Here is a 23154-nt window from a genome sequence, read left to right on the forward strand (position 1 = left end):
GAACACCGATTAGTAGATTTCCGAGATCTATTGTCTTTATCAATGTTTATTTAGCCACATTATACACCAAGGCTAGCTTCATTTAAGCATAACTGAAAAAACATTTTTTTAAACGCTATAACGCGAACAACGCTGGCTGTGTCAAACAGCTTTTTTACATTACTTTCAGCCATTTGCAACATAGCTAAAAAACCTTAGCAAAGCCAATAAATCTCACATAGCTTGATTTGAGCATGCACCAGTCCCTGGAGCATTAAATTCAAAGTATAAATAGTTAATGCGACAATCACTATTTAACGTTGTGATAATTGCATTCTTCATGGTCCTCTAATGTATTACAATGTGCACAAAGTCCAAGCTTGCACCGTCCTAACACCATGGTGCAAAACGGATATGGCTAATCCAATGATCGGAGCTTTCCCCTTTTACGGTGCCTCCAGGTTGTTAAACAATGCAAAGGCGTCCTCTAGTGTCCACTGTGCAGTACTTCACTATAACTATTCAAAATCTGAGGTGGACTTTCCACTGCTGGAGGATCGAAATTTGAGACGCGTAATTGTTATTATAGGAAGCAAAGGCAGCAGCATGCTATGAAACTTAGCTGCGACCTATATTGTATGTGGAAAAATGACCACCCAGGTGATAGAAACCCGCTAAGTAGTGGCTGGTAGCATACCTTAAAATAACAATTGTAACTTGCATTTTGATACAGCGCATCAGGTCACACACCTCTAATTTCTAGCCTTGTATACATCACGCTTTACTGTTACCCATCTTAAAAATGGCTCTTGTGCCAGTTTTTATGTCCACGGCCTGCAGATCACGCCAGATGCCCACAGCGAGCATTTATCTAGTTGCACCATCTTCCTAAGCCTAATTAGGTTGAATTCAATCTGCCTTGCATGATGTCGATGTTTTTAATAACTCAGAGAATTTTGTTTGACATTTTCGTGTTTCCAAGCAGTGATCTCGCTTCTTCAAAATCTTAGGGCGCTAGATACAAGTGTAAAGTTACCTGAGAGTAAATCTACATGTGTATTTTTACTCTTGCACTTTGTAGTGAATTTACTACTTTTGGCTATTCACCATTTCAGTAATCACAAGGAGATGATGGACGGAGTGCTGAAACTTTTCAGACACTCATCCCCAGTCACAGATCTGGGTTGAATCCATCATCATTCTTTAGCTCACTTCGCCACCTCAGTTCAGATCCAGTTATATGCAAATCAGTCTTGACCCTGTGCCTCACCATTTTAACCTGTAAATGTACTATAAGTGTAAGCTTACATGACTCCGCCCCCTGAAACAGGTGGTAGAGCCAAATTTACAAGTGAAACTAGTAACTTTTCAGATGTAAGCAAAAGTCTCTGCCACTGGGGTGGAGATCATCCAGTGCTAACATGTATGGAAATTTTAAAAATTAGTACACATTTTTGGGTGTTAAATATTAAGGTAGATTAATTTTTAAATAATTTAAGGTATTTCCATAAAAAAATTTTTTTTCTTTTTTTAATTTTTTTTTAAAACTCTCACCTAAAGTAAAATGTTTATATTTATTATGTAGTAAACATTACTATCAGTTGTGTATATAATTTATTGGAATTAATTCAATTAAAGTTACACCTATTTTTAAATTTAAATCATTTTTAACATATTTATGAATAAATAATATATTTTTTTATGTATCATTTTTAACATTAAATTATATTTGTATAATTTTTAAAGTAAAAATACATGAATTTATTTTAACGTTATTTTCTATGGAGGGTTATTTTAAGTCTCTCCCTACATTATTTTCGATACCAGTGGTACTTCATGTGTTTCACTGGACATGTTCCAGTTCTGAGCTGGAGTATATTTACAGCTGTTTGGTATCTTTTTGACTGTAGTAACTATAGAAGTGCAAGTTGTAAACAGCAATGGGTGTAGGGGCCAGATGTACGAAGCATTTTACCGGTTTGTGATCAGTAAAATGCATTTTTCCGTGTACAAATGGCAAAATGCGACGCAGTAGCTTGTTACCGAATCACAATTTGCTTTTGCGATTCAGTATTAGGAAGGGACATGTTTAGGGCATCCCTTCATAATTGCGAATAGCACTGGAATGTATAAATGTTTTGCGACTGAAATGCGGTCACAAAGCATTCATCATTTACCGACTCTGTAGGTGAAAACATCTTTAAGAGCAGGCTTTGGTCTTACAGACCGCTGCCTACTCTTAAACAAGCATTTGCAATGCAATAGGTCTCGCATTCGCAGGAGTTTGAGCTATTGGCATTGTAAATGACAATGCCTTTTATTTATGTGTTTTGAAAACATGCAAGGGGCGTGAAAAATGCATTTTGTACTTATTGTCCTTGCTTAGGAGAAGCAAGGCTGTCAGTAAAAGAGACGCAGTTACTGCCAGCTTTGCTTCTCGTAAATGACTGTAAGTGGAAAGTATGTGTTTACGCATTGCTTTCAGGTTTTCTAAACACGTAAATAAAAGGCATTGTCATTTACAATGCCATTAGCTCAAAGTACCGCAAATGCGAGACCTATTGCATTGCAAATGCCTATTGAGCATATTCATCTGAAGCTGCCATTGTAGAAGCCTTTGGAAAGGGAGGGGAGGTGTGGGCTAAATATGTGGCTCCGGGTTTGTATTGTGCACAGTTCATAAAGCAGTTTATAAAGCCGTACTAAAGTACAATTACTTGTAAGTGTGGAAATTAATCAAAAAGGGCAAAATGAAATGTGAAGAAGCAGATTAAATGTGGGTAGTAATAGTGTGTGGGCGTATGTTTATTGAGGGATAGCGGCTTAAAACTGCTACAGCATTTATTTATTGCTATACGATCTTTTGATCAGCAGTAGAAAATGTCAAAGGAGGGCCAACATGGTGGGGAAGGCAAAAAGAAAGTAATGGGCAAATAGATTTATGCGGCAAGGAGCTGCCAGATAGTGCGAAAGATAAGATTTAGAAAACAGTGTTTGAAGCAGCCGAAATGGGCTGGAGGGCATGTGTTGAAGCGACTGTTTATACTTGCGTTGGCGTGTGACTAGCAGCAATTGAGTGGAGGGAGGAGGGGCTGGGCCAAGAGGAGAAAGTGTATACGGAAAGGGATCCAACAATTGTGGGGGGGGGGGGGGAAGTAAAACCCTAAAATTATAGAGAGATGTAAGGGGAAACAAGTAAACTGTTAAACTACACATAGACATGCAGACAGAAGCGCACATGGGTGCACCGACACCTACACACAAACAGCAAACCAGACAAACTGACAGACGCTGTCCCACATATATACAACACCCGCACGTCCGGGACACCAGGTCGAACGTTCCAAGACAAGGAGGGAGGGGAAGAAGGGGTAGGGGGGAGAAGGGGTAGGGAGGAGCAGGGGTAGGGAGGAGCAGGGGTAGGGAGGAGAAGGGGGGTGGGCTCGGCACTTCAGAGAACTGGGCCGGTAACATTTTGCCGCTGAGTACTTGTTAGGAGCCAGCCCTCCACCAGAGCACTACGTAGCTCAGAGTGCACAGGGGTGACATTCAGCTCCCAGCTTTAAGAGAAGAGCTGTACACCTTTGCTGCTGAGCACCCAGGGGCGGGGAACAGTTCAGAGCTAAACGCTGTGCACCAGCCCCTGACCATGAGCTGTGAACAGCCAGGCACTGGGCCCCGGTCCCAAAACAGCTCAGCTCCACAGAGCAATGCAGGCTGTGAAGTGCTTAGAAGTTAGCACTTAGCGCCAGGCTGGGTAGCGGCTCCGCAGTGGCGGTGGGGTGGGGGCTGCTTGTCACTTAGAACCAGGGGACAGAGCAGTACTGACCACCAGGCAGAGGGCGGCTCCGGTTTATACAGAGTCACACACAGATGCGAAAGCCATTAAACTTAAATTAAATGAAAGCGTGCGCCATGCTTGCGCTATATACATGAATGCATCCTAAACCTCCAGGCAGAGGGTTTATACAGAGTCACACACAGATGTGAAAGCCGAACGTTTTTATACAGTTAATGCCATACAAAGCTGACTCTGCTAAGAAAAAATTAAAGCACAAACGTTATCATTGCTACATACCACCCATTTATATAAATAACCATCTTAAGAGTTTCCTGAAAGCAGGTTCAAATCACAGCGCTAGCTCACCATTTTATTATTGTGGACAAACTTGTAATCCCCATGCCTACAAAAAACGAGACCTATTGCATTTTTATTGCTTGTTTAACCAATGAAGCCAACTTTTGTACAGGCCTCTAACCAGAGCCAGAGGAATCGTGCAGCAGGGTTAGCTAAATTATGTGGCAAGGAAAGACGCATTGTGCGGCGTCATTCGGCATTTTGTTTGTCACAGTATTACATCATTAGTGTTCTTTCCTACAATGTTAACACTGAGCAGAAGTTGCCACGCATTAGTATTATTTTAACACTTAAAGGCAACAATCAGCAAAAGAAAGACCTGTCACCGCACATTAAAAGAGCAATGACAGGCCACTGAGCCGCAACGTGTGGCGAGTTTTCAGTAACATTTGATCCACTTGAGCTACAAACTATTTTCTTGCTGAATCTGCAAATTATGGATTATGTGGCAAGTTCATAACTATGGGGAAATCTCATTGTTCCAGTGGCCCAACCTATAATGCCGTCTACGGGGTTCTTGAGTTATTTCCGAAGCACTCTCCTTCTGTCTCTTGGTTGAATATCACGTGCCAACAACTGCAGGTAGGCCCTCTTGGCGCTATGACAGAGTTCCACGTATACCCTTCTCCCTTAATCACACAGTGGAGCTGACAGGTATATATGTGTGTGTTTATTTAGAACTTCATTATTGTTATGGGTTGTGCGCATCGGCTTGTGGTTGAACACAAGGGGCGGCATCTTTGAAGAAATATAGTGCGCCTTCTACACTTTCAGAGAAGTGAGTATTACACTGTTCTGTTTTGGGGTTCGAGGGTGAGGTAAATTGGTTCTTTTGTAGGGCGGTTGTCTTTCTTTTGTGATTTCCCAATGTTTCGCGAGACGCACTGTGCGTCAATACGAGTGAGAGGCACAATGGTGTGTTGCTTTGCGTAATTCGACAATAGTTGCTATGTCGACACAATCTCGTTACTTTGTGCTCTGCGGTCACAATATACGTCTACAAAGGTGACACTTTGTCATGGAGCCGCTAGTCCTGTTCAGAAGCAGGATTCCTGTTTTTTTGACATGTTTGTTGATTTGTTTCTTCCCAATGATCGCCCCCTCCAAGGCAAGTTAAAAGGCGGATGAAAAGCGGTCCATATTTACGTCACCGGATCCTCGTTTGAGGGATGCGTTGGTGCTTAGTACAGGTGACATTAAAACTGAACTGAAGGAAAGTGAACTCGGCGCTACGATGCCAACATAATGGCCACGGAGCGCTATACAAGTCATTTGTGAACGTTACAACCTGATCTGCCTAGAGCATATAGAAGCATTGGCTGTGAAAAGCAGGCCAGAGAGCGCCAGGGCTGAGCAACGTGTGACCTTGGCGCTATAAGTGGTGTGCAGTGTAATATAAAAAAATTATATTGTATGTGGGGGCTACAGTACCATTTATTTATATAAGCATAGCACTTTTGAACCGATTTTCGCTCAGGTTAATCTTCTGTCTTTCTGGGTGTAAACAGCGGAATGCCCCAACACTGTAATTAAATGCCGGGATTTTGTCTGCTATTCACAGATGAAACTTTTTTGAAAGCGGTGAAAAGGAGTTTATCGAATCCGTTTCTCGGAGTCTGACGCTTTCTTGTGTTGTGTAGACTGTCTCTCCCTCTTTGTGTGTAGTCTAATAAAGGATTATTATGAGGGTGTTGGGATTAAACAGAGTTTTATTCTCTCAAGAGCCCTGCCCGCTGGAATGCTCCTATAAACAAGAAAAACAAGCCCGGTGGAGCGTGGCGCGCGCGCTTGGCGGGGGAGCGCATTCCAGGCGGGGGAGCCGCCCTTTGAAGTGCGATGCCAAAGCGGATTGCATGGCGGCACGATGCGCGTGATTGTTCGCGTGCTAGCCATGCAATCCGCTTTTGGGAGCACTTTGAAATGCCCCCTTACAATAGTCTCGCTTTGCGATCGTTTACGCGATAGCAAGGCGAGACCTAAAAATGAAAAGAAAACTTTTCATTTTTATTTTTTAAATGAAGCCCGTATTCCTTTAAGTAGCAATCACAGACATGGTGGTCTGCTGACCCCTGCTGGCCACCATCCCTGTGATTGAAGCCATTCCCAATGTGTCCTAAATCGCGACCTACCTCATGAATATTGATGAGGCGGGTCCATTTGTGACCCATTGGGAATTGCAAACAGTGTCTGAGACACTGTCGTACATAGCTGTTTGCAATTTTTTAATTGCGAATTGCAAAAATTTGCAACTAGAATATTACAAACTGATGTTTTGTTACATCTGACCCTATATCTTTTAAGTGTGGGTGTTTGTCCCTCCCTAAATCCCTCCTAACCTTCTTTTAGATCTTACCCTTCCTAAACCCCTTCCATTTTGTGTAAGAATTCCCCATTTTCTAGCCCATTCTCACAGTCCCTCACGCGTTTACTACAAAAACACAGGTGTACGTTTGCAGAAATGTCCTCATAGAAAAGATTGGAAAAACAGAGGCATAGACTTTGCATGCAGCTTGTGAATAGTCCACTTAATTTTCATGCTTTATATAATCTCTTTACCTGAAAATAGTTATAGTTATTTGAAATAAAAAAACATACCCACTATTTCTCCATCATATATATATATAGATGCAATTATAGGGCGGCTTAGATTCTAATCTAGAGACTGGGCAAGTGGAGAAATGGTGGGTATGTTTTTTATTTCAAGTAACTATAACTACTTTCAGGTAAAGAGATTCCTGCTGAGAGCAGCTAGTGATGCCCTGGGCTCACATAATGAATAAACAAAAGCACTAAGTTGGCAAAAGATTTTAGTGGGTTTATGCATCTGCCTCTCGGATCTGTGCTGAACCTGCAGGTTTTAGTTTTAAATCCAACTGACTGGCTTCCAGTCATCTTGAAAAAAATGAAAGTAATAGGGTAAAAAATAAAACCCAATCTACCCGTTACTATTGTGTCGGTTCTGTGTGTGCTTCCAACCAGAGATGAACATTCTGCATCTGAATCTGAGAACTACAGAGTTTCTTGATTATGCATTTGAAGCACTCTGACCTTTTTATTGAACACACTTCATCCTACTGCCCTAGGTGCGCAAGAAAGTACAACATAAAACAATTTAGGACAATTATTTCAATTCAGCATGACATTTAAAATACAGCATATCATTTTAAAGTGCCTTGGCGTCAGGCCTGAGGATGAGAAGTGGCCATCCGTCCTTAGGTATTATCAAAATGACAGTGTGAATTTTCGTAAAACAGATTGGTGTTTATCACTCTAGAACAAGGAAGGCTGTTAGATCAAAAATTGCAAGCGCAGGTTTTGGGAAATGTAAAGGAGGAGGCGGGTTTATCTTTATGAGCTTTTGGAAATCAGAGGTAGAGTCCATAAATATCCACCATTTCAAATTCTTTTCGCCAATTCGTTTTTGCAGCACAAAAGTTTAGAGTGAACAAGGAAATACTCAAATACTTGTGTCAATGCAATGGGGCGATTCTATAATAGATGCTTTCGGCTTTTCGAGCTGGCACCTGGTTGAGAATGCCCCCTTTCAGGTTAGTGATACCAAGGAACAAAATCTATATCATGATTTGGGCCAGTGTGGAAACCCTGGGGAAGGGGATGTTTAGCTAAGGGGCAGTCTTATGAACTATCAGATAAGTAGGTTCAAGTTTCAGATAGAGTTCAGAGATGTAGGTCCCCTCCTCAACATGTATGCTTATCTTACCACTATTACACTCTTTAATTCGCTGGTTACAGCAGACTCCCTGTGCCACACAGTGTCTTGAGCATGAACTGCATCCCATGATCTCCTCAATTATGTGTGTGATGTGTGCATGCAGGCTGGCCAGGCCCAGGCCACGGATAAAAGGCGTCACTCTGGAAGGCGGCGGCTAGCGCAACGAGGTAAAGCAAAGCTGCCCAACCACCACCTGTGTCAGTCTGCCTCTGGCCAATCAGATCATGTTTGGGTACAGTGGGAACAAGAGGCAAGGCTCCGCCCCCCAGATGCACACAGGGCTAAGGACACATTCTTTCTCCAGACCGGATTAGTGTATGACAACAACAGTGACACACCATATGGTACACTCAGACTTGGTGATGATATACGCCCACAGGGCGCCAGAGCAGAGAGTTCCTTTCATGATCAGAGCCAGTGGGCTAAGTAAGTGTAAACATTAAAACAAGTACAGTACCGCTGTCCAAGCAGAGCGGCGCACATCAGCGCAAGTGCTAATGCTGTGCGGCTAAGTTCCTAGAGAGCACCTCAGGTGGTCGGGAACACTAAAATTGCACAACTAATGAATTTTTGTGCAGTGATGCGGACCCTACTACTAAAATGCGTTTAGCCTAACCCAGTGATACTCAAGGTGCGGCTCAAGGGCTGAATGGCCGCTGATGAACAGCAGCACGAGCTGCTGTTTACTTGCTGAGCAATAATATTCAGGAAAAAATGTTAAATAAACAGGCAAGCATTTATTTGCCAGTTAAATGAAGTTATGAAGTAACTACAGTGGGTTCCTTCACCGCTTAACTTTAGTTGACCTGCAAATAAATGCTTACCGACTTATTTAACATTTTTTTTAGACCCGTTACACAATCCTGGACACACCCAGGCACCCTACCGCCACTCTGCTGGCATCAGTGCGGCCCTCATTCACACCACAGGCCATACTTTGTAGCCCTTGGACAAATGTTTGTGAGTACCCATGGTCTAACCACTGATGCATGATACTTTGCAGGGCTGCCTGGTGAATCAGTGCCTGGTACTTCCACGCTGGGTAATCCCTGGTGAATCAAATCCAGGCCCTTCAGAATCAGCAGCAGTGATATCCTGACTGATCCCCATAATGAGGTCCCACATGTCGGCACAATTCGCACTCTTGTCCGCAAGGTTTTTGTGTCCCCTTTTATTATGAAGGGAAATGTTTTATAATTAAGTTAATAATACTGCAAAGAATGAGTGATTTATGATCTTGTTCAAATCATGCTACCTCAGAATTAAGACACATTAAATCATTCAACCAAATAATTGCTGTTGGAAAGAGGCAAGGAAAGAGTACGGATGCAGCCTTACTTCCTTCAATGTTCTCCGTTTCCAGGGGACGTGCTATTGAATGGCACGTTGAATCAACAACCCCTTTGACACATTCTTTATGAAAATGCAATGTCGATATTTCTTTGACTTTATTTCTTCAGCTTGGCTTGCAAGTAGCTGTAGAACTTCAGCATTACTCTAGTTTCTCGTTATGCAAGTTTTTGTATTGCATAAAAATGGCTGATCTAGGTTCATCCTACACATTGGCTGGACTAAGCTTCTGTTTTTTGCAACATTTAGTTATTACAGATTTCAAAGGGAGGTACATCCATATGAACAAGAAAGTCTCAAAATGAGCAGTGTGCCGAGGATAGACCGGCAATCGTGGTCCTTCCCAGTGTTCAGGAGGCAGATACTCGTAAACGGGTAAACCAAAGGGAGACTATTAGACTTTCAATAATCATTTCTGAGGAGGAGGAGAGACAAAACAGAAAGTGGGATGGGGACATCAGGGTAGGTAACCACAGTAGTCAAAGTACATTAAAAAAAAAAGTGTGGGAACTGTAATGCTGCATTCAATGGGGCGGGATGAGCGGGGAGGGGGCTTGGTCAAAGGTGTGGCTAAAAAACAAATATTCTGTAATGTGGCTAAAAAAAACCAAAATATTCTGTAGGTTGTTAGGTCTCTTACCTTCAGGTAACTACATATATAATAGCGCACAACTTAAATGAAAGTAGAATGCAAGTTATGTTAATCAGTGGGAAATGCACTATCATACATTATGAAACCTCTATAAGTTAATGACCTGCACTAGAGAGCTACAGAATTGAATCCTGGTTGGTGCAATTGGAGAATAGTGACATGTGTATGGTTTTTTTTGTGGGGGGGGGTGGGGTGGGGGGGGGGTTTATATAGCGCAAACTTGACCCAAAGGTATTGGGTATCAGAGCGCTTCACTTGGGCACCAGTTGCGTTACATGAGGACACATTCATTTTTTTGTTAGGCACAGGGAGATTAAGTGACCTGCCCAGAGTCACAGGATGTTGCCCGTCCTTCTAGAGACTCAAACCCAGCTCCCCAGACTTGAGGTCGACCGCCCTAGCTGTTAAGCCACATCCTTTTCCCTAGTGTTTAGTGTTACAAGGTCCCAGTCTGTGACAGCAAGCAAAGTGAACATACAAGTTCATTATTTTAAACTTGCATTACTCACAATATAAGATAGGCTGCCACAAAATGTGCGAAAGTGTTAGTATAGATTGTATTGGAATTTGTTGTATATAACTGTCTTTTAAAGGTAACAATTCACAGCTTAGCTGGTCACCCTTTTACAATACCTCTCAAAAAATATATGTGTTATCATGAAGCTTAAAGTTATTCCATCATCATCATGAAGCTTCAAGTGATTCTATCAATTTGTCAATGTCGGCTTACAAGCACCCTTTACTTTTGCAGTTAACCAGTTCTTTCAGGCAAGCAGGCACCCTGGCAAGAAGGCTTGTTTAGCTGTCTGCCCGCATTTGGTTTCACAGCACAGGAAACTCCCTGCCTTACAGTGCAGCTGAAGCATTTCAGCTCTCTGAATTAATCATCCCGGGACGGTTATCTTTTCATAGAAAGTAGGGGAACTGACTTTCTAAAATTAAAAAAGTATGGGTACCTCGTGCCCCGCAGATCCCCCACTACTACTACTGGGTAACAGTCGACATCCCTAAGGTCTGAGTATGAGCAAAAGCATATATTCATTAGTCAATCCTTAATCTGAGGCACAAAACAGCAATTGTACAGTCATCGAAAGCATATACTAACAGTAATAATTTGCAATCAACATGATTGTCATAATCAGCCTCCTTGTAGTCACCGCTCTCTCTCCATTTCCTGGATGTATGGTATACGTGATGTGGTCATGGCAGTGGAAGGCCTGCAAGGGATGTCCTATTTCGATATACATCGGGTAGGCACAAGATGGATCACTACACTGAGTCTGGGTGCACCGAGCGGAGGCCGCTGAAATTGGAAGATGGTCCACAGGGGTCATGGAAGGAAGCTGCCAACGACTTTCGTGTAGGATATCGTGGGACCACCTCAGATCCCCTCAAAAGTATTTAGTTTGTCATTGATTTTATACGTTGTCCATTTGTTCGTGATGGGCAACCCTGTGCAGCTCAACCAGCCCCTCGTTCCATGTCGGTATGGAGGCCTGATGCCGATGCCGAAAGATGCACATTTCAGTCTCCGCTAATGAGATGGCCAGCCAGCGGTGTGTATGGGCATTCAGATCTGGTATGTTGGACATGTAGTGGAGAAGCACAGCTGAGTGGGGGAGAGTATTGAGAATGAACTATAGTGTTGTAAGTGCAAGTGCGACCACATTGCCTTCCAGGGGCGTTCTAAGGTCGAGGCCATAGGATATGAACTAGGTTAAAGTTGTCTCAGTCACATTTCGAGCAGCGGTCACGGGGCAGTAGTTTTGCCATTTTCAGTTTCCATGGAGTCCAATACCACTCATGCAGGACCTTGAAATACAAGAACTGCAGCCAGGTTTCTCTAAGCACTGGATTAAACTTTTAATGTTTTGAGGACTTTAATTCTCCTGATTTTCTTTTTGTCGTCAACGCTTTGAAGTGGCTTAAGACATGTAGCACTTTATTAAACTTCTAAATATGTAAGGCCTTGCAATCTGTCCATGTGTAATGACACAAGAAATGACGATCTTGACAAGCATACAGTGCAAAGATTTGATGTGTAGAGGATGGACTGATAGACAAATGGAGTGATGATGAGAGGGGTGTGTGGATGGATGAATTGATGGATGGGTTCGTTGATGGATGGGTGGAATTGGGTGACGAAGTAAAAGAGGGTGGGCATAGTGATAGATAAATGGATACAGATGGATACTGCTGCGATGACTAGCAGAATTATACGATGAGGACAAGTGTGAATGATAACCCAATTAGAGCTTATCAGATTGTAAAGAGATCTGAATCAGAAACCACAGTGACTCTGCTGCCTGTTCATTCTTTGCCATTCTGCCTTTCAGGTGGAGATCGAGCAGAAGAAGAGCTTGGACCTCGAGGTTGACGATGTCGACAATCCTAAGGAATGTGCCATGCAGTAGCCCCGAAGGATGGGAAGACATGGGCGCCTTTACAGTACGAACGGAGCAGTCGGCCGCATAATTTGATGGGGAGATTTCCTCATTGACTTCCGACTGAAGCCTGGAGACACCAATTGCTGAGGAGGAGCACAACTCTGGGCTATAGGGCAGGCAATGGATTCTTCTGTCTGCGCCCTCCTACCTACAGTGCGATATTATGGTCGGTGGTGGTGGTGTAGGCTGCTTTGCCTTTCCTTAGACCCTCCAGATACCCCATCATAGACTTCCCTCCTCCCATGTCCCTCTCTTGTGAGCTACAAGAGGCAGGACTGTCCTTGTATGAAGCTGAAAAAACATCCTTCAAGGCCTAGTGGACCGGATGTGACATGAATTTCAGATATCGTGGACGTCTTGTTCCCTTCAAGATCGGACTCCTGCAGAAGTATGAGGATAATCATGAGCCAAACAGTGGTCCGTCTGCCAGCCCTCCTTAGACTATATCAGGGCATCCCTAGCACTGGAAGCACTGGATACGCCAGGGCCCCATGCATTGTAAGCCGCCCAGGTACACTAATTCTTGTGGAATTTGAGACCCAATGCGAATGAAAGGTGTCCTATTGCTCTTTATGGATATTCGAAATAATACATTCCTCATGATAATCTTACACACTACTAGAGGTGGGTGAAATATTTCGCCCAACATTAAATAACTCTGAATTTTTACCCTTTTTACCTTGCCAGTCTATACCATGTTTTCCAAAAACAATTGTTTGCTGCAGGTGGGATTTTCCCTGGTGATACTTGGTGATTTTTCTTTCTGCAGTAGGTGACATGAAAATCCATGCACATTTCCTAACTAATTAGAAACGCCCCATTTTAAAATTCCAAAATAACTTTGGGAATATTTTTATCACCCGAAACTGCTACATACATTGCATAATCTTTTACAAAGTGTTCACTGTTTTAAAAAAAAATGTGATAGTAATTTTTTATCTGTTTAAGAAGCTTGTTTTTCAGGCCTATTTAGAAAGTTTAAAAAAATCGCTATCGTTCCTATTCGCTTTTAAATACGTTTCTAACTTCGGAAAACGGTATTTATTCAAAGGCTAAAAATGTATTTCTGTGTTTTTACACAAGAATGGGCTGGTGTGTTGAAATCGTGCCCGTGTTCTTTCTAGTTTTTTAACAAACAAGGCAAACCTTTCTAAAAGCTGTACAAGATATTTATCAGTTCAAAAACAGGTTGGCTGCATACCTGATAAGGTATATGTAATATTTTTGACTTTAAAAAGTTAGCATTGTTTGCTAAAACAAATGTATGTATTATACATATTATTTACACCTTTTTGAAACATAAGGTCCCGACTGTAAACGTTGAAAATGTTATGAAGGAGCCTTTTAAAATCCACACTTTTAAATTTTCAAATCCTTACTAATTCTTTTTGGCGGAGCTTGGGGAGTGGAATAAGTGAAAAGTTGCTTTCATGTGATTGTGCTTCGGGAGTGTGATTTTTCAACGATAATTTCTACAGGAGATAATTTGTTTTTTTTGCCCACTCCTAATCACAGGCTGAAGCTATAGGCATGTAAACTGTCTTGGGAACACAACCGCTATTCTTAGCTTTAACTAAAAGTGTAGAATGTCATAATTGAAACACCAGACATGTCTTAATATAGCCTTATAGCCCGTTGCTGATGACTAAGCCAGTTGTTAAAGGCCCCGAACCCGAGTTATAATCCTAAACTCCAGGTTAGGGCCTATAAGCAGGGCGAGGGCCTTTAACAGCTAGTATAGCCTAAGGCAGAAGAGCTATAGGGCTATTAGAACAATCTACCCACTGTTGGTAGATGTTTCAACTAAAAAGTGGGAAACAAAAAGTCAGACATTCGAATGTTGGAGTAAAAGGCGTTTACAAGCCATTATTAGCCCCAAGCGACTTCAGTGGAGCTCACAATGTTATAATTTTTCTAACTTTCAATCTATGGCAACTACATCGCGACTACATCGCATTTTGCCACACCATCTTCTTATGGTATTGCGTCTGCTTTAAATTTCTCACTAAGGGCTGAATAGTTTGTGCAGATTTTCATGGAGAATGCGTATTCTGTACCATAAACTATGCTCGAGTTTTGCCTCCATTTGTGTTTATTTTCCATACCGTGAAAGTAGTTTGATATAAGATATTGGAAACCAGCTGTGTTATCAGGAAGGGGTAGATATGTTAGAAGTGTGTGCTTTATAAAGTACACCAGTCATTTAAAGCTGTCCCCGGGTACTCAGATAAATCCACTGATTTGCCTGAGTGACACCAACTCAGACATGTACTTCCCAAGAATGACATTACATTTGCTGTTGGCCTTCAGCCCATCCTGCAGAACATCTCTGCAACACAAAGTCCAACATAGTTCCTACTCTAAATTTGCAGGTGTTCTACAGAAGACATGGATTTCCCCAACACACCTGCAGCACCTAGGAGGGTGCTGTATCTCAGTCATGGGGCAAACCTGGAGAGTTTCTCTCCAAGTTTCCTTTACTTCCGGAAGAGACCAGTCCTCTCCATCATTAATGTAGTCATGCCACAAGCCCATAAGATGAAATGAGTGCAACAGGGAGCCGTGACAAGCATTTTTTCACAGGAGCATTTCAATTGAAGGGTGTTCCTGATGCCAAACTGCACTACTGGCATGGGCGTCATGCCGACTAAATCAATCTAGTTGCATGAAAACTTTACCACATTAGGAGCAGCTTAATGCCAAGAGAAAGCAAAGATACTACTTCATAATATTTTTTACAACAAGCTCCAAAATTTAGTATTAATACATGGGTAAATCCCATCACGTACTAAGTAGTGCATTTGAGTGTTCAGTAAGTATGTAAGACAAAGCAACACCTCCAATGTGTAATAAGATGTAGCTATGCATGTATGTATGTGATCTCGGTATAGTGCGAATCTAGCTGAAGAGAGTGGAGGGCCATGCAGGGTCAAAGACAATGATAGGTCTGAGTGATTGATTCTAGGTTCATGGTGCTGACTTCTGTAGGGGATGGTCACAATGCAGTGTTGGAGTGCCATCGGATCTTTCCTAAACTGAACATGAGTACGGGCTGTCCTCATGGATAGAGGGATGTCATTCCAGATCCTGAGTGTACAGATGGAGACGGCCTGTTGCCTCATGTTTTATTCTTTCTTGCACATCTTCATCTTCATGTTTACAGCATCCTGGCAGCAGGTGTGCCAAGTGCCAGCACAAATGGTGAGCTAGTCCACCAGATTGGCAGGGCTACCTTTTATGATGGATCTGTAGATGATGCAAATGGCTTTGAAGGTGGTGCGGGACTGCATTAGGAGTAAATGGAGCTCCATCATGGTGGGGAGGCAAAGTTAGGCAAGGCAATATCCACCACACATGCAGCTCCACAATGGAAGCATGGGGATGTTTGGGGGACACTTCAGTCATATGCACTGACATGTGGCAATTATGACTTGTTGCTTCATGTTCCAACCCAGTCAGAGAAGCATAATGTGACAAAGACAAACGTGACTTTGTGGATGTGGTCACCTCCAAGCCCTTTCTAGATATGACAGTCATCTCTATGTTGAAGACAGTCACTAGATCAGATAGGTTTGTGTTCTAGCCCTGGATCTGAAATTAGAGGAGCGTAGTTTTAGATGATGGAATGATTGTTCCACAATCCTGGTCACACCTTTACACTCTATAGGGAAAGTGGTCTTTCTTTACTCAGTGTGTGCATGTGTGTATGTGAGTGCACTTGTGTGCATGGTGTATATGTGCAGTGCATAATTTGTGCTGGTGCCTGCAGTTGGTGGGCACTGGCAGGCATTTGTGGGGTCCAGGACTAATTTTTCATCTTCAAACTCTGATCCAGAGTTACAGAGAAAACACAGTAAAAAGAGAAAAAGAAACAGGAAGATAAAGATAGGGAAAAATGACAAAGACAGAAAGCAGGAATAAAAAGAGATCCTGCAAAAGTGAGATAAAGAACAAAAAGTAACGGGTGGTAAAATGAAGATGCATGAGGTAAACTAAAAACGGCAGCCTTGGTATTCAGCAACCCCAGCATTGGGTAGGGCTGGTGGTTGGCTCCTAAGACAAAACTTTATACCCCTGCACTTCTCACTCTACAAATTTGGCAATGTATTCATGAGAGCAGCAGGATTTACTGCTCTGTTATCTGAAGTCCTTGTTGTATTCATAGACTGTATAGCATGGGCAGTGGTAATGCAAACTTCCATGACAGAGCTTCTCTGGCTCCTACTGAATTCAATTGCCATGCCTACTTGACTCAAGGTATATCGGTTAAGTCTTGAAACAATTGTATTAATTGGTGTCAAGGGTGATAGTGCTTTGTTTTAGTAACGCAGAGTGCAGTTCTCAGGTGAATGGGTTGAAGAAGACATCAACCTGTGTTATTCTGTCCACTCAACAATAATGCAGACTTAATTAATTAAGGTCCCGTACCATCAGTACCATCTTGATCTCAATTTCAACTAGATCTCAGGAGGCTTGAGGTTCTGTAAACATGTGTCAAACCGGTGGCAACCACTTTTACTGTTGACTTGTGTCCATTACAATATAGTTGATGCCTAAAGAGTAGTACTTCTTATATCTGGCATTTCCCGCAATTGCCCCACAGTTGCCACTCAACCTGAGAGGTAGCCACTTCCACTGTTGACCCATGTCTATTACAGTATAGGTAATGGCTTAAAGGTAGTACTTCTCATGTCCGGAATTCCCTCAATTGCCCCACAGTTAACACTCAGAACTCTTGTCGATAGCAGAAATCGCTACTCCTTCACAAACAGTTCAAAAGATTAAAATAATATGTTGATCTTTAACGCTGGTTTTGTTTTGAAAAGCCACCTTGAGATCTGTGCTTCAAGTGTGCACCAGTATAATTTGTCTGTCCACAAAGTTGCAAGGTAGGATTGCTGCTCTCCTTGTGCTCTGTTCAGCTGGACAGGAAGTCTGCAGAACAGATCCCTTACTTCCTGTTTTTGCGCCCATTACTGTAACACCTATTGCACTATTGTAATTGATTCTCATTGGTAACATTTTGTAATCACTTGTGTCTTTATTTTACAAGGTGGTCGTCACACTGGCTAAAACTTTAAGGCACTTCCCAAGAGGAACAGTGCTGTTGTATGTGTCATTTATACTGAACTGTAGAAAATATATGAAATAAAGTGTTCTTTTTCATGTAAAATGCGAGTTTTCCTGTTAATGGGGTGAACTAACACTGGGGGAGAAATCTCTGTAGAAATGTGCAATGCAATGGCAATAATGGAAATAATGTATGTGGTGGGATATTATTATTGACTGAAAGGAGAGCAAATGTTAACATGATTCACTGGGCACATTCTATGCTATTTATATATTTTGTGACCTCTGTCCGAGCCACAAAGCCATTAACCAGTTGAATATTATGGATGACTACTCTACTTGGACATGGGTTCAAGTTCCGCTTCACTTGTAGAGTGCATCGCTGCCGTAAAGAGGATGGAGAGACCAACAATATATACATTGGAAGTACGCAACACAGAAGACGGTGCTTCGCAGTGTATGGAAAACTAATAGCAGCAGAATTCGAAAGAAAGCACAGGATATGAGATGTGTTGAGAAAGAGTGTAACAAATACAAAGGTAAAGCATGCACAATAGTCATTCCCTAAAACCAACACTCAATTCAGCAATCCACTGTTTCCTCTGCGCTGCTGTGAAGAAGAAGAAAACATATAGAAATAACACCTGACTTGGATCAAGGAGTTTTAGTGAAATTATATTGGTGAAATAACTTTCAATAGACACTCTTTCACTGAAAAGTTTTGATTGAAAATGTACACCTTACATTACTTAGTGCTTTTAGTTGACTCTTTTGTGTGAATACATTTTATTGGAAATGTAGCTTTTCTTTCCACAAGGACACAAGGAGTTAGATTAATCATCATTTTACCTCTACTCCTAAATATTGTGGCAATGTACTTGCGATGGATATTCAGCATAGTAACCTGTATTGTTTTAAAGGACTGGACACTGACAAGGTCTGCTAAGTTGCCTTTGTGATTGTCCGAAGTGGTAACTCCTCTCAGTAATCGTGAAACCACTTTTTAGAGAACAGTATGCGTGGAAGGTGTGGACTGTCTCCTTAAGATTGTCCCATTTATGAGAAAAACCCCACAAAGGGATCAAAACGTTTTGGCAATCTTGTAGCTCTTTATCGAAGCTAGATACCAAACTCCTCCTGAGACCAGGAAGAAGAAAAGAGCCAAGCTGAATCCAGATCTAGAAATCCAGAAGGAGGTCCAACCAGCTAGAAAAAAAAACATAGGGACAAAAGTAGCAGCAAGAGCCTCAAACCCAGGCAGGCCATGGAGAAAAATTGAACTAGGGTTAGGACAACATCATTGAAAGACCTGTCTCCTTCCTATATTATGTCTACCCTTGCCCCTGTATTACTGCACAGCCTCAGAGACTTGCTCAATCTTTCATTAAATCTGGAAGTAGTTCCAGTAAACTGGAAATCAGTGAGGGTCAAACCTATTCACAAAAAAACAACGGCAGATCCTAGAGAACTAGTACATTTTAGACCGATCTCCCTACTACCTTTTTTGGGGAAAGTGTTGGAAACATTGGTGAACACACAATTGATGACATACATAAAAAGTCGACAATTTCTCGACCCTTCTCAGTCAGGTTTACGTGCATGGCATAGCACTCAAACAACATTATCTGAAGTACTAGACAACATAAGACTTTCTCTTGACAATGGACACTCAGCAATCCTGGTCCAATTGGATCTGTCAGCTGCATTCGACACCAATTCCCATGTAGTCCTAACTAAAATACTTGAAGAGATTGGTGTTGGAGGGAAAGCCCTTGGCTGGCTAAAGAAGTTTCTGAAGGGACGGATACATTTGATGCAATTATATCCTTGGACAGGGAGGACCACAGGAATCGGCGTTGAGCCCTACTCTTTTCAATATATATGTGGCACCACTTGCACAATTGATAAAATCAAATGGCATTGATATTATCTCCTATGCCAGTGACACGCAGCTGGTCATCACAATGGGACCCAAGCCAGAAGAGACTAAAATAAGATTCCAAGACTGCATGAATCATATTACCAAATGGATGCAGCAGCATTGTCTACAACTCAATGCAAGTAAAACAGAGGTTGTACTGTTTGGGAAAGTTCTTGCCAGATTACTGGCGGCCCATTAGTCTAAGCTCGTTCCAAAGACAACAGTAAGAAATCTAGGAATAATAGTAGATGAGAAATTGTCAATGAGGGACATGTAAACCACATCTCAGGTACATGTTTTGTCATTATGCATGCCCTACACCATGGGTACTCACAAACTTTCTGTCGGGGGCCAAAATTACAGTGTGGTTTGAGGCCTAGGGCCGCACCGGTAGGGGTGGGGTCAGTGGGGGCGGGGCTAGAGTAAAAAAAATCAAACCTGTTTCAAAACATTAGACAATGCGACAATGCAGTATTAAAAAAGCAGATGTAACTACAAAGAGCACATTTTGATAATACATTTTTATTAGCAGACAATAGCAATCTTAAGAGGCATTGCATAGCTTCATACACACTTTGACCCCAATTCCATCACAGCCTCTCTCTGTCAGTCAGTCCCTCTCTCTCAATCAGTCTTTCTCTCTCTCTCTCAGCCAGTCTCTCTCTCTCTCTCTGTCATTCTCTCCCAATCAGTCAGTTTCTCTCTCTCAGCCAGTCTCTCTCTGTCAGTCTCTCTCTCTCTCTCTCTCTCTGTCTGTCTGTCTCTCTCTCTCTGTCAGTCAGTCAGTCTCTCTGCCAGTCTCAGTCAGTCTCTCTCTCTCCCTGTCAGTCTCTCTCTGTCAGTCTTTCTCACTCTCTGTAAGTCTCTCTCTCTCTCTCTCTCTCTCTGTCTCTCTCTCTCTCTCAGTCAGTGAGTCTCTCTCTCTTAATCAGTCTCTCTCTCTTAGTCAGTAAGTCTCTCTCTCCCTCAGTCAGTCTCTCTCTCTGTCAGTCAGTCTCTCTGTCAGTCAGTCACTCTCTCTCTCTGTCATTCAGTCTCTCTGTCAGTCAGTCTCTCTCTGTCAGTCAGTCTCCCTCCCAGTCAGTCAGTCTCTCTCCCAGTCAGTCAGTCTCTCTCTGTCAGTCTCTCTCTCTCTTAGTCAGTCAGTCTCTCTCTCCCTCAGTCAGTCTCACTCTCTGTCGGTGAGTCAGTCTCTCTGTCAGTCAGTCACTCTCTCTCTGTCATTCAGTCTCTCTGTCAGTCAGTATCTCTCTGTCAGTCAGTCTCCCTCCCAATCAGTCTCTCTCCCAGTCAGTCTCTCTATGTCAGTCTCTGCCAGTCAGTCTCTCTCTCAGTCAGTCTCTCTCTGTCAGTCTCAGTCAGTCTCTGTCATTCAGTCTCTCTGTCAGTCAGTCTCTCTCTGTCAGTCAGTCTCCCTCCCAGTCAGTCAGTCTCTCTCCCAGTCAGTCAGTCTCTCTCTGTCAGTCTCTCTCTCTCTTAGTCAGTCAGTCTCTCTCTCCCTCAGTCAGTCTCACTCTCTGTCGGTGAGTCAGTCTCTCTGTCAGTCAGTCACTCTCTCTCTCTCTCTGTCATTCAGTTTCTCTGTCAGTCAGTATCTCTCTGTCAGTCAGTCTCCCTCCCAATCAGTCTCTCTCCCAGTCAGTCTCTCTATGTCAGTCTCTGCCAGTCAGTCTCTCTCTCAGTCAGTCTCTCTCTGTCAGTCTCAGTCAGTCTCTGTCAGTCAGTCTCAGTCAGTCAGTCTCTCTCTTTCTGTCAGTCAGTGTCTCTCTTAGTCAGTCAGTCTCTCTCTCAGTCAGTCTCTCTCTCAGTTTCTCTCTGTCAGTCAGCCTCTTAGTCAGTCAGTCTCTTAGTCAGTCTCTACATCTCTGTCAGTCTCTCTGTCTGTCTCTCTGTCAGTCAGACAGTCTCCCTCTGTCAGTCAGCCCCCTCTCTCTCTCTCTCCCTCTCTCTCTCTCTCTCTCTCTCTCTCTGTCAGTCTCTTTCTCTCTCTCAGTCAGTCAGTCTCTCAGTCAGTCTCTCTATCTCTCTGTCAGTCAGTCTCTCTCTTTCAGTCAGTCTCTCTCTGTCAGTCTCGCTCTGTCAGTCAGTCAGTCTCTCTCTGTCAGTCAGTCTCTCTCTGTCAGTAAGTCTCTCTTTCTGTCGGTCTCTCTCTCTCTCTGTCAGTCTCTCTCAGTCAGTCAGTCTCTCTCTCTGTCAGTCTCTCTCTCTCTGTCTCTCTGTCAGTCAGTCTCTCTTTTTCTCTCTCTCTCTCTCTCTCTCTGTCAGTCTCAATGTCAGTCAGTCTCTCTCTGTCAGTTTCTCTGTCAGTCAGTCTCTCTCTGTCAGTCAGTTTCTCTCTGTCAGTCAGTCTCTCACGATCTCTCTGTTAGTCTCTCTCTCTCTCTCTCTCTCTCTGTCAGTCTCTCAGTCAGTCTCTCTCTCAGTCAGTCTCTCTTAGTCAGTCTCTCTGTCAGTCTCTCAGTCAGTCAGTCTCTCTTTCTCTATTTCCCCCACTCTCTCTCCACTGTCTTTCTATCTCTTTCTCTCGCTCTCCACTCTCTCTCCACTCTCTCTATCTCCACTCTCTCTCTCTCTCCACTTTCTCTCTCCACTTTCTCTCTCCACTCTCTCTCGATCCACTCTCTCTCGATCCCTCTCTCTCGCTCCACTTTCTCTCTCTTCTGGGGGGCCATGGGTACATTACCTGCAAGGTTCGTGGGCCGCCAAGGAAGGCCTGCCGGGCTGCTGGCGGCCCACGGGCCGTACTATGAGTACCACGGCCCTACACAAAGTATTTCAGTGGATTCCACTCAGATCTAGAGAATCCCTAGTCCAGGCCCTGATTATTGGTCGTCTGGACTACGGAAATGCTTAATGGCCTCCATGAATGAAGAACTGTTTACTAAACTTCAGGTGGTCCAAAACACTGCAGCACGTCTAGTATGCCATCTTCCTCCCCTATCACCTTTAGGTCCCATCCTAAGAAGGCTCCATTGGCTGCCAATACAAAAGTGTACTTCATTTAAACTCCTTTGCCTAGCACACAAATCTCTATATGGAAATGGTCCCCTGTATCTACAGAGAAAACTTAATTGGTATGCTCCGACTAGGAATCTACGGTCCTGCGGGAAACACCTGTTACATCGCCATTCGACACGCACCGCCAGAAATGGTGGAAGATCATTTTCATACTTAGCTCTCCAATACTGGAACCAGCTCCCCCTACAGCTTCGGGTCTGCACTAATCATAGACACTTTAAAAAAGCCCTCCAAACATGGATGTTTTAACCTGTAGCAGCTCCACTGTTAGTATAGCTCCGGAAGTCCGGCACCGCACCTTGAGAACCTTTCAGAGTGATTTGTAGCGCTTAATAAGTATCCAAATAATAATAATTTTGAGTCCAGTGGTGGGTGTGACAAGGAAAGGGTAACTTTCTGCATATGGCTAACCGAAAGATCCAACTAAGAGAAAGACTATTAACCTTAATTAGCCACGGCAGCCTTGTAGGTTCCGGATTTAAACCAAAAATGGCAATGACCAAATTGTTAGATATTACGTATGCTGCGCTTTGTCTGGTACCCATCCTAAGCAGGATAGTTGCACCGATACAGCCGATGAATAAGTAGATAAATGGATTCATGGAGCGCTAGCTCAAATCACTTTTGGAAATCGGGCCTTTTATAGACAACGACCCTCGGCTGAACGGTTCAATGAGGACCTATTTGTATTTTTTTTTAAAGCGCAAAGAGTGTGATCCTGTTTGTAAAAGGAACTACAAGGTAGCCCAAAAAAATCTGTCATGGTTGCATTATAAAAAGCTTGCTGCGATTTCTACATCAATAAAATCCAGACGGCCCAAAATTCCTCCTGTGAGCTAATTATGG

General features: G+C 42.9%; 1 protein-coding gene and 1 long non-coding RNA gene across 6 annotated transcripts in view; one reads left to right on the forward strand and one right to left on the reverse strand.

Moving 5' to 3' along the window:
• Positions 1-17472, forward strand: part of STON2 (stonin 2) — a 668352-nt gene extending 650880 nt beyond the window's left edge. For all 5 annotated transcript variants that reach the window (XM_085626602.1, XM_085626605.1, XM_085626603.1 and 2 more), the window contains one exon: positions 12189-17472. In XM_085626602.1, the coding sequence (XP_085482728.1) occupies positions 12189-12266 (78 nt within the window). In that variant the 3' untranslated portion in view covers positions 12267-17472. The remainder of the gene's footprint in view (positions 1-12188) is intronic.
• The window catches only part of LOC146799176 (uncharacterized), a 90641-nt gene that overhangs the window by 9719 nt on the left and 57768 nt on the right, over positions 1-23154 (reverse strand). The gene's annotated exons all lie outside the window — the stretch shown is intronic.

The sequence above is a fragment of the Triturus cristatus genome, chromosome 9, assembly GCF_964204655.1.
Source record: "Triturus cristatus chromosome 9, aTriCri1.1, whole genome shotgun sequence".
Taxonomy (NCBI): domain Eukaryota; kingdom Metazoa; phylum Chordata; class Amphibia; order Caudata; family Salamandridae; genus Triturus; species Triturus cristatus.